Source organism: Homarus americanus, unplaced genomic scaffold, assembly GCF_018991925.1.
Source record: "Homarus americanus isolate GMGI-L3 unplaced genomic scaffold, GMGI_Hamer_2.0 scaffold11187, whole genome shotgun sequence".
In the NCBI taxonomy this organism is placed as follows: Eukaryota; Metazoa; Arthropoda; class Malacostraca; order Decapoda; family Nephropidae; genus Homarus; species Homarus americanus.
The window spans coordinates 125,495-141,081 of record NW_024723893.1 but is presented as its reverse complement, the minus strand read 5'-3'; the positions used below and the strand labels follow the sequence as shown (position 1 = coordinate 141,081).

At 43.3% G+C, this 15,587-nt stretch overlaps 2 protein-coding genes and 1 non-coding gene across 7 annotated transcripts; all 3 read right to left on the bottom strand.

Annotated features, from left to right (window-relative positions):
• Positions 1 to 267: 267 nt before the first annotated feature.
• Positions 268 to 339, bottom strand: Trnae-uuc. The gene has a single exon. It is a non-coding gene; the product is annotated as a tRNA-Glu (tRNA).
• Positions 340 to 1,962: 1,623 nt separating this feature from the next.
• On the bottom strand, positions 1,963 to 6,078 carry LOC121863990. Its single transcript, XM_042362867.1, has 7 exons — positions 6,023 to 6,078; positions 4,605 to 4,741; positions 3,859 to 4,281; positions 3,372 to 3,554; positions 2,933 to 3,035; positions 2,528 to 2,719; positions 1,963 to 2,375 (listed from the first exon to the last, which is right to left on the bottom strand). Exons 1-7 carry the CDS (start codon positions 6,045 to 6,047, stop codon positions 2,227 to 2,229), a joined length of 1,212 nt encoding a protein of 403 aa, XP_042218801.1. The 5' UTR covers positions 6,048 to 6,078; the 3' UTR covers positions 1,963 to 2,226.
• A 224-nt stretch (positions 6,079 to 6,302) lies between these two features.
• Positions 6,303 to 15,065, bottom strand: LOC121863986 (monocarboxylate transporter 2-like). 5 transcript variants are annotated; one of them, XM_042362860.1, is made up of 5 exons: positions 15,000 to 15,053; positions 11,301 to 11,488; positions 10,735 to 10,959; positions 7,507 to 7,633; positions 6,303 to 6,794 (listed from the first exon to the last, which is right to left on the bottom strand). In XM_042362860.1, the coding sequence occupies exons 3-5, from the start codon at positions 10,900 to 10,902 to the stop codon at positions 6,595 to 6,597; spliced, it is 495 nt and encodes a 164-aa protein (XP_042218794.1). In that variant the 5' UTR covers positions 10,903 to 10,959; positions 11,301 to 11,488; positions 15,000 to 15,053; the 3' UTR covers positions 6,303 to 6,594. The 5 variants fall into 5 exon arrangements, with proteins under 5 accessions (XP_042218794.1, XP_042218792.1, XP_042218797.1 ...); XM_042362858.1 differs by having other exon boundaries at positions 11,332 to 11,488; XM_042362863.1 differs by having other exon boundaries at positions 11,402 to 11,488.
• Positions 15,066 to 15,587: the final 522 nt, after the last annotated feature.

The window sequence follows — 15,587 nt, the reverse complement described above, 5'->3', positions numbered from 1 at the left end:
CCTGGTGTAGTACTAGTGTTAGCTGGCGTGGTTTTAGTGTTACCTGATGGTGGTGGAGTTATACCAGTACCAGGTGTGACCACTGTACCCTCTGGTCACCGAGTGCATCAGCTCTTACAGTTGTCTTGGTTTCATCCTCCGTCTTGTCCCGTCGATCGTCACTTATTATTATTAGTGTCATTATTATTAAGATTCATCAACTGAAAGACATTATTTTCAGGGTAACGGATACGCTCGTTACCGCTGTAGCGTCAATTCCTAAAATAATTCCCATGCCGGGAATCGAACCCGGGCCTCCTGGGTGAAAGCCAGGTATCCTAGCCACTAGACCACATGGGATAATGTTTGTAGGCGTTAGATATAGTTTTCCGGTCTGTAGAACAGTTTACCATTATGCTGTAGGATGGCCTGGATCAACAACATGCATGGGTCATCCAATTTATTCCATCTCATTCATTCAGTCCTGCTGGAACAGGTCTTCTGTGTTATGACGTTCCTCCACAACATGACCCTGACGAACTAAAAACAAGAACTGGAAGCATTTGTACATCACCCATGTGAGAAATTTCAGCACATACCCCATTAATACGGTGGTATTCCTTAACAATATAATTTAGTATATTTGTGAAGCGTCAGTAGTGTCTTCCGCAAGTATTACACTTAGTAAAGTTAAACAAATACTCTATAGTTATGCTAATATTTAAAAGTATTTTTCTCTACGGAGTTTTACATAGAAAATGGTTTATGGATAACTATAATAATATACTTGGGCAGCTTCCTCGCTGGTACATTTTAATAATAATATACAGTATATTCAGTAAGATTGTCATACAGGATTACAATTAGGTTAACATGTTTATAAACTATGCAGCTGTACAGTTCATAATGAATAAAGACAAGTGTAGGTAAACAGTGGACGTAGGACGTGGGTGTACACAGTTACCTGTGTGCCGAGACAGTACAGGGAACAACAATACTAAACACTAAGGCTTTTTTTCCGCCACTGGTAAGCTCGTTAGCCACATGGGCGGTCGGTCGTCTCTGCTACGAACTGTTGCCAAGTACCAACCGCATGAATGGCTAATAAGCCAGTATGTGATGAATGTGTGTGTGGTCTGAAGTTGTTTATAACAGTGTAGAGGATACTTAAGTGTTTTATGGCGAGGGTTTTAATAGATATTTGTTTAGTCAACATGTGTGGAGATGTTAGGTTTTAGGAGGAGTTTAAAGGTAGTGCACAGCGACCAGTGTCTTGTTGCCAGGGTAGTGTGGGGACCAGAGGATACTGAAACACATTATATTACAAATATTTGATAATGCAATTTTTAATTTGTCTATGATAAAGATCTGTACATTTGCTTTGTTTTTAATCAAAATTTATTTTTTCGTCATAATTTGAGTTTTAAATATTGTATGTTTTTATATTCGGTAGTGTTGGTTAATCAACATAATATTTACATATAGATAGATCATGTACTGTACATGTATATTATAACAACTATTCCTACAAGACGGTGAGCCACGTATGCACAGGCCAACCGGCCTATTGCAGACTCCTTATTGTCTTATGTTCTTATGTTAGTTAAACACAACTTTATCAAACAAAATAGAATATACGTTTGTGAATTTATTAATGTTTATTTTACCAAATTAAAGGATTCCGGTTTTCTGGATGAAAAATATTAATGTAAATTTTGTAGGTATTACAAATTAGAAACATTTTATATACACAGTTTATATATATATATATATATATATATATATATATATATATATATATATATATATATATATATTTTATATTTTTATCAAGATTTATCTTATCCACGTTTTCATTGTGATTTACATGAAATATATATATACTGTGTATATATATATAATATATATATATATATATATATATATATATATATATATATATATATATATATATATATATATATATATATATATATATATGGGTTGGGTTAATATAGGTTGGGTTTTGGTTAGTATAGGTTGGGTCGGGTTAGCTTAGGTTAGGTTATGATATGGGCTTTCTTAACCAATCTGGATGGACACTTGTCGTTGGACTTGGCTGGGTATCTCTCGTTCTTCCGAGTGAGATATTAGTTGCTTGAAGACGTTATTTAGGTCATCTAGCACATGTTTAAAGGACTTATTATCACCTGGACTTCCTCTGCTACAAGTGGAGGGGAACCTTGATGTGTAGGGACATAACTCGACCTACTGCGTGTGGACGGGAACTTTCTTATACCTGTTCTTTATAATCTTCAAGCATCGTCTTGACCACCATATAGCCGCCGCCGTGGAATAGAGAGCACTGATACAGAGGAAAGTGGCGATGTAGCTCTCAAAGTAGTCCCTCACCAGACCTGTGGCGGAGGAACACAAGGTCCTGTTAGTTGAAGTGGTGGTTAGGGTTAATACGGGTTTTGGGATTTATGATTTATCTGACTTGTATTATTTGCGTGTTCTCTCTCTCTCTCTCTCTCTCTCTCTCTCTCTCTCTCTCTCTCTCTCTTACCTAGCAAAAAGCCACCTACAACGATGACGGCTCCGTTAAACATAAATACGAAGCTGAACACTTGGGAGTACTGGTCGACCCCAAGGTACTTGATGATCATATGGATGAACAGCACGACGCTAACGCTGTTAGATATCCCGTTCACAGCCACGCACAGCATCACCCAGTTATACGACGAGGACACCGGCAATACTGCACAGGGAGGAAGAGGGAGGGTCGTCAGAATAAACAGAAATAATCGATAAGACGAGATGATTACACTGAAACTTAAAAGATTTATATGTAACGAATACTGGATTATGTGGCATCGGGAGAGGTTGTTGTAGAGGTATTTCATGGTCTCAGATTGCACCTAAAGTCCCTCTCAAATTACATCCCATGACATCAAGAGAGTACTGTACTTACATCCACAAAAGAGGGCAGAGAGGGTAAAGCCGATGGTATAAACCAACTCGATGGGGAACCAGGAGTAATCAGATAATCCAGCGAATATCAGCCGGAACACTGCCTGAGGGAGGGAGTGAAGCTGTTAGTAGTGCACCACCTGTACAGGCAGCTGGTGCTACCACCCCATTAACGTTGTGGGAGATAAATGTAGAGGTATATTCGTATACAAACACTGGACAATACACGGTACAGTGGCGGAGGTGTTGGGAGCATTAGCAGTAATGTATTTATTAATGTTATGTTATATTAAGATGACTTGGTAGAAGTAACAGATTACATTTTGGTCACCAAACATAACGTTATTGCCAACTATCTGACGAAAGTTGGATGGCGGTTGTAGTGTGATGTGGGATTTTGTCTGGGTCGGAAATTGTCCGGTATAGGACATCTTACTGACCTCTGTAGCACTGAAGGAGGAGATGGCGAAGGCGCTCTGGTAAGGGGTGTAGCCCAGGCTGGAGACGTAACCTGGGAGGGCGTACAAGGTGTTGATGTAACCCAGGAGGCTCAGCGCGTTGGCCCACGCAACCAGGTGAAAGTGAGGCTGTTTTAGTAACGAGTAGTTGAGCATCCTGAACACCTGTGGGGAGGATGGCTTGTGTGAGATTAGAGAGAGAGTGACGGGGAAGAGAGAAGTATAGACGGACAAACAGACTGTGTGTGACTATCGAAAGGAGAAGTTCAACACCCTGAACACCTCTAGAGGAGACTGGTTAATGAAATTTCAGACGGAAAAAATGAAGGTAAAAATTCTCTTCCTTACTTTACATTTCCTCTGTCATACATTTGTCTCCTACCTGGAATTACTGTATACTATTGCTGTGTGGGTCCGAATAACAAGTGGATGAATCAGTAACACAGGTGGACTCGTCAGTGTTTCTCACCTTGACGACGAGACAGTCGTTGCAGCAGTCGTCCTGGTCATCATCGTCGTCACTGCAGAACAACTTTTGGTCACCAACAGGTAACAGAGGGATAGACCCCGATAGTGACCACTTGGAGTCCCTTAGAGCCAACGGTAGTTTGTTGTCCTCGATGTTGGTTTTCTCCCGTAAGTCTTTGACCCGCGAAAACAGGATCACCTCGTCGTCTTTCCCCGGGGGGTTGACAGTCGTGGGGGTTGTAGGCATGACGAATATGATGTCGTCGTCATCGTCGTCTGTCGTCGTCTTCGCAGGGGCACCACTCGCCGGAGGGTTACCGTTTTGCTCCACCAGCCCGTTGTCGGTGATGGCCACGGAGGTTATGGGTGCCGGCACATCCTCTAGCCTCACGTCATCATCTTCTGGGTCTCGTGGCTCAGGTATCTGTGTAATAGTAATTAATTGTGGATTACATTAACTTTACTTAAAATGATGAAATTTTACCTATATACTGTACAAGAACAATAATAATGATGATGATGATATTATTATTATTAACAACAATAACTAATAATAAGACGACCATTACTGAGGTGAAAAATGGGTCCCAGGAACTATATCTAACCTAACCGAGCGGGGGGGGGGGGTAAATTCCTAAGATTCCCCGGATGACCGAAACTAAAATAATACTAATGTATTTTCCCATAGAGGTCCTATGTGTCAGAACTTGCCATGTGTCACCTACCATCCAAAGTGTCAGGACTCACCAGGTGCCACTCCGGGGGTTGATAGAGCATACCGGCGATGCAGGTGTGGAGGGAGAGCGCCCCGACCAGGAGACAGGACCAGGTGTACCCGTAATTGTCCAACAGAAGGCGAACCAGAGGAGCCGTACCGATTTTACCTGCAGGGACACAAACATACACACAAGGGTTAAATACGTGTAGTTAAGGGGGAAATGGGTGAAAGTAGTGGCAGAAATGGGTGATTTTGGGATGACATAGACAGGAAGGTGGAAATGGGTGTAAGTGATCTGGGTATGGGTAAAACCAAGGGAAGGCGCATGGGAGGGAGGGAGGGAGGGTGAGATGAGCTATATTGAGATGGATATGTGTTAAGGGAAGATGAGTGAGGGTGAGGTGAAAATGAACCAAAGTCAACTAATCAATAAAAATTTCGTTGTGTTTTTATCTCATAAATGTTTTTATAGGCGATGATATATATACTGTAGTACCGTTCTATTGGCACTAGGTTAGGGTACCGTTATATTGGCACTAGGTTAGGGTACCGTTCTATTGGCACTAGGTTAGGGTACCGTTCTATTGGCACTAGGTTAGGGTACCGTTCTATTGGCACTATTAGGGGCACTAGGTTCGGTATTCAGGTTTGGCTTATTATATTGGCACACCGTTATATTACTAGGTTAGGTACCATATATTGGCAATTAGGTTAGTACCGTTATATTGGCACTAGGTTAGGTGTTATATTGCACTAGGTTAGGGTACCGTTATATTGGCACTAGGTTAGGTACCGTTATATTGGCACTAGGTTAGGGTACCGTTATATTGGCACCAGGTTAGGGTACCGTTATATTGGCACTAGGTTAGGCACCGTTATATTGGCACTAGGTTAGGGTATATTGGCACTCAGGTTAGGGTACTGCTATTGGCACTAGGTTAGGGTACCGTTCTATTGGCACTCAGGTTAGGGGTACCTCTATTGGCACTAGGTTAGGGCACCGTTATATTGGCAGTAGGTTAGTACCGTTATATTGGTACCAGGTTAGGTACCGTTATATTGGCACTAGGTTAGAAACTGCTATATTGGCACTTGTTAGGGGTACTGTCTATTGGCACTAGGTTAGGGTACCGTTCTATTGGCACTAGGTTAGGGTACCGTTCTATTGGCACTAGGTTAGGGTACCGTTATATTGGAACTAGGTTAGGGTACTGTTATATTGGAACTAGGTTAGGGTACCGTTATATTGGAACTAGGTTAGGGTACCGTTATATTGGAACTAGGTTAGGGTACCGTTATATTGGAACTAGGTTAGGGTACCGTTATATTGGCACTAGGTTAGGGTACCGTTATATTGGAACTAGGTTAGGGTACCGTTCTATTGGCACTAGGTTAGGGTACCGTTCTATTGGCACTAGGTTGGGGTACCGGTGGTGTAACAACTCACCCAGTGAAGCGGCAGAAGAGACCATCCCATTGGCCAGTCCTTTACGATGGTTGAAAGAGTACCGGTGGTGTAACAACTCACCCACGAAGCGGCAGAAGAGACCATCCCATTGGCCAGTCCTTTACGATGGTTGAAGTACTTGGTAATGATGTGATTAGTCACGGGCACTGTGATTAACACGGGCACCTAGTCATGGGCACTGTGATTAGTCATGGGCACTGTGATTAGTCGTGGGCACTGTGATTAGTCGTGGGCTGTGATTAGTCAGGGCACTGTAGTCAGCACTGTGATTAGTCGTGGGCACTGTGATTAGTCGTGGGCACTGTGATTTAGTCGTGGGCACTGTGATTAGTCGTGGGTACTGTGATGGGTCATGAGCACTGTGATTAGTCGTGGGCACTGTGATTAGTCGTGGTTATGGGAGAACTATTAATGGTCATGGGAACTTCAAATGGTCTGGGGAATGAGAAATGAATGAATAGGTAGAAAAGGAGGAAGAAGGGGGAAGGAAAGAGGGAAGAGACAGGAGGAGGAAGGAAGAGACAGGGGAGGGGGAAGAAGGCAAGAAAAGGTTAGGTAGAGGAGGAAAAAGAAGACGGGAAGGAACGACTGACAACACAAGACGCACCGCCGACGATGGAGTAAGAGAGGGCGAAGGAGACGATGCTGGTGCTGTAGGCGCATAACACCATAGTGAGGAAGGACATCAGACCCCCCGTGATGGTTATGGTGCGGTACCCGAACAGCTCTAACAGCGGCGCCGTCAACAGTGCTGGAAATAAACCACCAGGAATGATGGTGTTAGTAACGTCAGTGTATTAGGCACACTCCCTGCAGCAGCGGCCTTCAGTCCCACATTGTCATCCTCGTGGTAGTTCAAGGTCAATGTTTTATACTCGAGACTTAAGCCAAAACACTTGTGGTTACTTTTACATGATCTGAACATTTTTAGGGAAGATAAGTAGATAAAGTATTCGGTTTGTGACAGTTATATGTTTTTTGTTTTGTTTTACCGATACAGGTTGTGATATGTGGATTTTGATACCTGTTTTTGTTGAATCTTCAGGAAGATATTCATTGAAAATTGACGTAAAAGATATTTGAACGCCCACACATGCGAGAATATTTATTTATGTATGTGTGTGTGTGTGTATGTGTGTACACTCGTCAAACTATATGTCATGAACAGAGGCACCAAGTTTCTCTTGTAACTGCTCATTCAGTCTTGCCAGATTCAAGATTTCCGCGCCCATGTGTAGTTGCCTATTCTAATGTATATTTTTTTCTTTTACAGCAGAATATGAGATAAATTCATAATGGTTCCAAAAAATGTTAAGGGTCGGCCATGAAAACGGAACCGCCGATAATTGGGGGGGGGGCTTTATTGGTAAAGGTTCCCTGCCTACCGACATACCTGCAGTCGCCCACACCTACAAGCATACATGACCCCCTCCACCCCCCACTCTTCCTCACCAGCACCTTACCGGTGAAACTCCAGGAGGTGCTGAGGCCGTTGCCGATTAGTGTGAAGGCTGTGGCCCCGGCGCCCATGATCTCCAGCTTCTCACTGAACAGCACCCCAAACGCCATGGTCACCGCCGGGAAGAAGAACTGTCAGGGGTGGGTGGGATGTTTTTAGTGAGGAAGCTCTTGTCGTCAAGTGGACACAGAAGAGATGTGGTGCAGGTCGTTATGTGAGAATGAGGGGAGTTAGAGGGGAATGTGTGGAGGATGTGCTGGTGGTCGTAATAATAATTAACGGTTTATTGAAAAAATTCTGCAGCCCGAAGGCTGAAAATATACATTGGACATAAATGACTTATTACATACATTGGTGGTTTAACAAAGCCTTCATTAGAGAAAGGTAAAGGAACATACAGTGAACATACAGATTAATGTAGGTGTTAAACAGCAATCTCGTAGTGTAGTAACTCCCTCCCAGATGGTGTTAGGAGGAACTCACGTGGTGTAGTAGTTCCCTCAGATGGTGTTATGAAGGACCTGGCGTGGTGTAGTAATTCCCTCGCAGATGGTGTTATGAGGGACCTCACGTGGTGTAGTAATTACCTCACAGATGGTGTCATGAGGGACCTCACGTGGTGTAGTAATTACCTCACAGATGGTGTTATGAGGGCCTCACGTGGTGTAGTAATTCCCTCACAGATGGTGTTATGAGGGGCCTCACGTGGTGTAGTAATTCCCTCACAGATGGTGTTATGACGTGGGTAGCCTCACGTGGTGTAGTAATTACCTCACAGATGGTGTTATGAGGGGCTCACGTGGTGTAGTAATTCCCTCACAGATGGTGTTATGAGGGACGTGGTGTAGTAATTACCTCACAGATGGTGTTATGAGGGCATCACGTGGTGTAGTAATTACCTCACAGATGGTGTTATGAGGGACCTCACGTGGTGTAGTAATTACCTCACAGATGGTGTTATGAGGGACCTCACGTGGTGTAGTAATTACCTCACAGATGGTGTTATGAGGACCTCACGTGGTGTAGATGGTGTTATGAGGGGGTGTTATGAGGGACCTCACGTGGTGTAGTAATTCCCTCACAGATGGTGTTATGAGGGGCCTCACGTGGTGTAGTAATTCCCTCACAGATGGTGTTATGAGGGACCTCACGTGGTGTAGTAATTACCTCACAGATGGTGTTATGAGGGACCTCACGTGGTGTAGTAATTACCTCACAGATGGTGTTATGAGGGGCCTCACGTGGTGTAGTGTAGTAACGTGGTGTAGTAATTCCCTCACAGATGGTGTTATGAGGGACCTCACGTGGTGTAGTAATTCCCTCACAGATGGTGTGATGAGGGACTTGACGTGGTGTAGTAATTCCCTCACATATGGTGTTATGAGGGACATGTGGTGTAGTAATTCCCTCACATATGGTGTTATGAGGGACATGTGGTGTAGTAATTCCCTCACTGATGGTGTTATATGAGTGAGGTTTGGTCTTAGGCCTTCCTATCGTAGACAGATTAACACATCGGTGGTTGTTGTTGGGTCGGGCCGTTATCACTGGGTACCTGGGACCTCACTGTGTGAAGGTTAACTTGGCTACGACTGTTACTGTTGAGTTGTTCTCACTGACTTAAGCACTGTTCACCTCTGTTTAACACTGGTTTCGTTCCTTTCCTAAATAGAATTGTAACTTCTGGCGAGAACTTGTTGATATTCCGGTGGGGAGGAGGGTTCAGGGGAGGGGGTTGGTATGGGCCAACTTAACAGTTGACCTGGCTGCTCCGAGAGGAGCGCCAGGTACGTCTTGACCCTTCGGTGGTCAAGGATGTCACAGCCGCGGTAAATCTGAGATTCCAAGCGAGAGAAAAATCACTATATTGTAAGATGAAGGATATACTTCAGTAGCGAAACCTCCAAACATACACATTTTTTATTTATTTATTTTTTATTTTTTTTTTACAGGGATTAGCCCACCCAGGCACAGGTCACTGACCCACACCAGGGCCTGGGGGGCGAAAATGTAATAATAATAATAATAATAATAGTAATAAAGAACCATAAACAAATACAAAAAAGATCAAAAGTGAGAAACGATATATGTTATGTTGTCAATAGTAAGAGAAACAATTGAGGCCCTGTAATTGAGTGTAAATGAGGCAGAAAGTCAGATCAGCAACCTGGGACTTGGTCACAATTTTCGTGATGCCATATGGCAGCAGGGTCTACCATTAGACAACACATTATGCTTCCAATATCTTCCCAGGCGGTAGTACCTCCCTGTTTGGTAGCTGCCAACTACCTACTACATAAAGTAAGTACACAATATATTGTCTTCATAATATAATCACCAATAACTATAACAACTATACAAGACATTTTTAATCATGGTCAGGATTCTCCAAGGTTTCTGCATTATCTTTTCATCTGCTGGGAGAAGAGAACATAATTATCTGGTTTTCGAGGAGTTTCGCCAGTGATGTGACATACCTGAAGTGTTTGGTTTTGGTATGATATGAGAGATTAATGGCGGATTTCATCATGGACATCACAGGTTGATTACAACAGTCCTATTTGTGGCAACAACTGAAGTGATCAGTCACACATGAACTTATTTCGCCCCTCGAGCTAATCTACTGAGACTGACGCTTGAAGGTTAACTTTATCGTAAACTTTTGTTCTGTATGACATTTATTTGTCATGGTGACTGCTAACAATATTACAGACTTATTGTTAAGGATTATCTTGTCTGAGTGCGTGTAGGTATGAACAATATTTCATCTGACTAACACTATCAGTTACGAGGTACTTCAGGTCTCCGTACTAGCTCAAACTATTTTTTTTATTATCCGTTGATGATTTTATCTCAGAAAAAGAAAAAAAACACGTCCCTAGATCTTATACTCCACGTGTCTCCACTCGGGATAACATCGACGGTCTCACACAACAGACCTCACTAACAGATGACCTTGTATGCATAGTTAAGTGGGTGACGTCCAGTGCTTTCTTCAGCGCCTTTAAAACAAAATACCGTACATAATGTTCAGTAACAAGTAACACACTTTTATCTCATTAAGGTTTTAGATATTTCTCTTACCTTACAATATAATTTGTCACACCTGTAATATATCGTATTAAGAGAGCATTATCTCTCTCTCTCTCTCTCTCTCTCTCTCTCTCTCTCTCTCTCTCATTGACATATAATAGATATAATCTATCTATCTATGTACTCTCTATGTACTCACCACAGTTATACAAGCCCCGAGTACCACCATCCACCCCCATCCACCGTCAGGAGGCACCAAGTTCCTCTTGGTCTTGGCCACCATCCTGGTAGGGAGAGGACCCATCGCTGGTGTCTTAGGCGGCGGTCTGTTAGGTACCAGCTTCTTTTTACTTGGTTTACCTCCCATGTTGAATTACCCTCGTCTGTGGTCTGTGATGCCCTCTGTGTTGGTGTCTGTGCGTGTCTGTAATAATAATAATAATAATAATTAACGGTTTATTGAAAGAGCTTGGCAGCCAGAAGGCTGAAAATATACAGTTACATATTTGGGGAATGGGTGTGTGTCTGTGTGTGTGTCTGTGTGTGTCTGTGTGTGTGTGCCTGTGTGTGTCCTTAGCGTCGTTCAGTCCTTGTCTGTGTCTATATGGTTGTCTTTCTGTTCGGTACTTGGTGTCTGTGTTATGTTTATGGTTAGTCTTTTTTGTGTCTGTGGTGCCTTTAAGTTGTTGTCTGTGTAGTATGTTCGTCGTTGTGTCTTTTCGGTGTTTTGTCTGTGTTGTTGATATTAAGATACAGTCTGTGTACCTTCTCTGTCTTAGTGTCTGTCGTTCCTTACTTCCAGTTTATTCTTGCTGTCACGTTCTTACTGTCGAGTGAGAATCTTGTCGTCAAGAGATCAGTGTTACCGTTTTCTGTTGTTTTATGATAGTACTGTTTCCTGTTTGACTGTACAGTACTTTGCCACACTTCTGTACACTTTGTTCTGTGATATTCTGAAAAAATAAATTGCATTTTACATATAATAAAACATAAACAATAAAATATTTCAGCTGAGTATAGACTGGAACCTAATGGGGACGTCTAATCTTCACGTTATCTAGAATAAATGTCTAAAAATTATTCAATGTTTTCTTCTCAAACACACATAAAATATTTAAAAAAAAGACGTTGAATTAATAAATATTATCATATTTTTGTTAGTGTGTCGCTTGATGATATGGGCAGTGGTATACCTCCTCCCCCCAGACCTGCAGTGGTATACCTCCTCCCCCCAGACCTGCAGTATATACCTCCCTCCCCCAGACCTGCAGTATATACCTCCTCCCCCAGACCAGACCTGCCTGCAGTATATACCTCCTCCCCCCAGACAGTATACCTCCTCCCCCCAGACCTGCAGTATATACCTCCTCCCCCAGACCTGCAGTATATACCTCCTCCCCCCAGACCTGCAGTATATACCCCTCCCCCCAGACCTGCAGTATATACCTCCTCCCCAGACCTGCAGTATATACCTCCCTCCCCCAGACCTGCAGTATATACCTCCTCCCCCCAGACCTGCAGTATGTACCTCCTCCCCCAGACCTGCAGTATGTACCCTCCTCCCCCAGACCTGCAGTATATACCTCCTCCCCCCAGACCTGCCCCTCCTCCCCAGACCTGCAGTATACCTCCTCCCCAGACCTGCAGTATATACCCTCCTCCCCCCAGACCTGCAGTATATACCTCCTCCCCCAGACCTGCAGTATATACCTCCTCCCCCCAGACCTGCAGTATATACCTCCTCCCCCCAGACCTGCAGTATATACCTCCTCCCCAGACCTGCAGTATATACCTCCCCCTCCAGACCTGCAGTATACCTAGACCTGCAGTATATACCTCCTCCCCCAGACCTGCAGTATACCTCCTCCCCCAGACCTGCAGTATCCCCTCCCCCCAGACCTGCAGTATATACCTCCTCCCCCAGACCTGCAGTATATACCTCCTCCCCCCAGACCTGCAGTATATCCTCCCCCCCAGACCTGCAGATATCCCTCCCTCCTCCCCAGACCTGCAGTATACCTCCTCCCCCAGACCTGCAGTATATACCTCCTCCCCAGACCTGCAGTATATACCTCCTCCCCCCCAGTACCTGCAGTATATATACCTCCTCCCCCCCCAGACCTGCAGTATATACCTCTCCCCCCCAGACCTGCAGTATATACCTCCTCCCCCAGACCAGTGGTATACCTCCTCCCCCAGACCTGCAGTATATACCTCCTCCCCCAGACCTGCAGTATGCCTCCCTCCCCCCCCAGACCTGCAGTATATACCTCCTCCCCCCAGACCTGCAGTATATACCTCCTCCCCCCAGACCTGCAGTAATGTACCTCCGAGGACTCAAGGTTTAGTTAGGTGGCTCTGTGTTGTTTAGACCCACTACCTCGTATCACATATTCAGTAGGTTGAAATAACTCCAGTATAGAAGTTCCTGGGCAACACGACTCGCCTCCCTCCCCACACCACTCACACAACGTCGATAACAACATACCCCTGATAAGATAGCCTCAACAATGGTATGCCAGAGCAGCAGTCTGTGTCCGGGTAACCTACTGTATATAGCTGAGAATTTACAGTCTGTCGTGATGTAGGAAGATACAGTCTTAGTTGTACTACACGTGTTGGACACCTACTACAAACTTCATCTGATTACCTAATGATTTGACATCCAGGTTATTTCACCCTGTGACTAAACATCCTAGTGCTACCAGGAGGGATTAAAATAGATGAATTTAGATTAGGTTAGCATTAGGGTGGTTAATCTTCAGGTGAAATAAACTGGGGGCCTAATCCTCAGGTGGTCCATTTATTCCTAGTTATACTCTGTGTTAGTCACCGATCTATCAACAAGTGCACTAAAGGACAAATCAATATCTTAACTCTCGCCTGCAGTAATGTAATGATTAGATGATATAGAGTTTAATATCGGGTGAAGATGGCGTCCCGGCAATGAAGGTGTTAAGACTAAAGAACTCCTATAAAAGCTCTTCACGCACACTACAGCAATGGTCCCCCAACCTTTTGTAGGTTCTGGGCCACATTTATCATTGTAAATATAGTGGAGGGCGCCAAAACCTTAGATCTACATTCAAGAAACAAATATCTCATATATACTGTACAGTTATTTGCAGTTTTACACGTCCAACTGTTGCCAGTTACATACTCTTGGACAGGACGTGTGGATTTACCCCAGTGAGATGGCTGACTTACTCTGGGCCGGTCTGGGGTAAATACACACGTCCTGTACACGACAATTGTATCAAGTTATTATATATTTTCATTCATTTCATTCTTACAAAGATTCCCAACTAATTCACAATTATCTAATGAACCCTTGTGGGCTCCATGATATGGTTCGTCCGCTAACTACAGATTGGGGACCACTGCCCTGCAACATTATTCACCATTGATGTTCACTTTACTCACGGACACCATCTCTATCCTGTAAACACCAGGTGCCACAGTGACTTACATGTACACATAATAAACTATAATCTCGACAAATCCATCACTTTGAAATCAACGTCAGTACGAGCAATCAACAGCTCCTGGCGACTCACCTACCGAAGCTACGCCACACAAACGTTCGGCTGCCCTTTGTCTGTATAATAGCTCTTGTTTACATTGCAAACATTATACACTTAGCATAAAGATCTTTGAATAACATATTAAACACCAGTCCAAGAAAATCAACAAATTCAATGGAAAAGGGAAATTCATCATCATATTGAATAACAAGCTATACTAATTTGTGTTATGTCTGCAGGTCTAACACAGGTGGGGTGATAACGTCTTAATCCGTCAATCAATGAACATTCCTCACTTATCACAATAGGGTATTAATTTCATATTTATTTTTAGAGCATTATTTCATTAGTACTTTGTTTCATCGAAATTTTTTCACTGTGATTTTTCTATCCTGGTAGTTCTTTCATAGAAGTTTCATAGCAGAATATCTTTCTTTCAGAGTGCGATTTCTATCACAGTACTAATTCTATCACAATACGATTTATTTCACAGTAATATTTCACTCTGACCTTGGTCCATGGGTTCACCAACACAACGGTCCCGATCTCGGATTCAAAGATTCATGAGTCATCGAACTGAATCTCTGAGTAACTTGCACGTATTTAAAACATACCCCAGACAATAGGTTGTCTCAGAAAAATGTATACACACGGCCTAATACGTTTTCGTATATTTCGCGTGAATGTTTGGAACACGCGATATCCACTAAAATATGTAAGGTAGTTTGTATACAATTTTCTGAGACGTCTTAAATGATTGTTTGTCAAAGTTTCTTAACGTTTATTATTTCCCCGTAAGTGTGACTGAAAAACGCACTAAGTTACGGTAGAATCTCAAATCAAAACTGACGTCACTTCAAACAGTTAGATGCTCATATCATTAGTTAAGGTAGAAGTTAAGGCAAATCCCTTGGAGGCTTGAGGACCAGGGAACCAATACCTTCAAGAGGATAGAACACAACACTAGTTATTGCACACCTGGTGACCAACACCACTCTGAGGGAGGTATCCAGATAGGCTATCAATCAGGTTGTGTTATCGTGATATCAGCCATTACTCAATAATCCCGTGCATGTAACTGGTGATAACACGGTCATGCGGATCCCTCACAGCACACCAGCTTTTATTTCTTGTATATATTCTCTTACCTCCTCCTCCTGGGCTAAATCAGGTATATTCTGTTCCTTTATTATTTAACCTGTAGAATATAATCAGTGTGTGTGTGTGTGTGGTGTGTGTGTGTGTGTGTGTGTGTGTGTGTGTGTGTGTGTGTGGGTGTGGGTGTGTGTGTGTGTGTCTCCTGGTTGTCTACTATTTTTACTCCATAATGGCAGCGTTGAGTTACCCACCTTAGCCGCAAGTTGTATTTCTTGTACTTTCCTATCTTTTTTTTTGGTCCATTCCTCCGCCTCTTCCGTCGTCCCAATTAGTCATGCCACAGTATAAACAGAAGGCGGGTGAACTTTCCTCTGGTTAACAATGTTTCTTTTTAAATCACACCTCCGCGTCTTAAAACTGCAACACCTGA

Excerpts from the sequence above, each read along its gene's own strand:
- LOC121863990 (XM_042362867.1), bottom strand. The coding sequence starts at position 6,047 with ATGGTCTCTTCTGCCGCTTCACTGG. Across the intron at positions 3,555-3,858 it reads ACGACTGTCTCGTCGTCAAG|GTGTTCAGGATGCTCAACTA; the intron begins GTGAGAAACACT and ends TCCTCCCCACAG. Across the intron at positions 3,036-3,371 it reads CCTCCTTCAGTGCTACAGAG|GCAGTGTTCCGGCTGATATT; the intron begins GTCAGTAAGATG and ends TCCCTCCCTCAG.
- LOC121863986 (XM_042362859.1), bottom strand. The coding sequence starts at position 10,902 with ATGGGAGGTAAACCAAGTAAAAAGAAGCTGGTACCTAACAGACCGCCG. Across the intron at positions 7,634-10,734 it reads TCGGGGCTTGTATAACTGTG|TTCTTCTTCCCGGCGGTGAC; the intron begins GTGAGTACATAG and ends CACCCCTGACAG. Across the intron at positions 6,795-7,506 it reads CACCTCCTGGAGTTTCACCG|CACTGTTGACGGCGCCGCTG; the intron begins GTAAGGTGCTGG and ends GTTTATTTCCAG.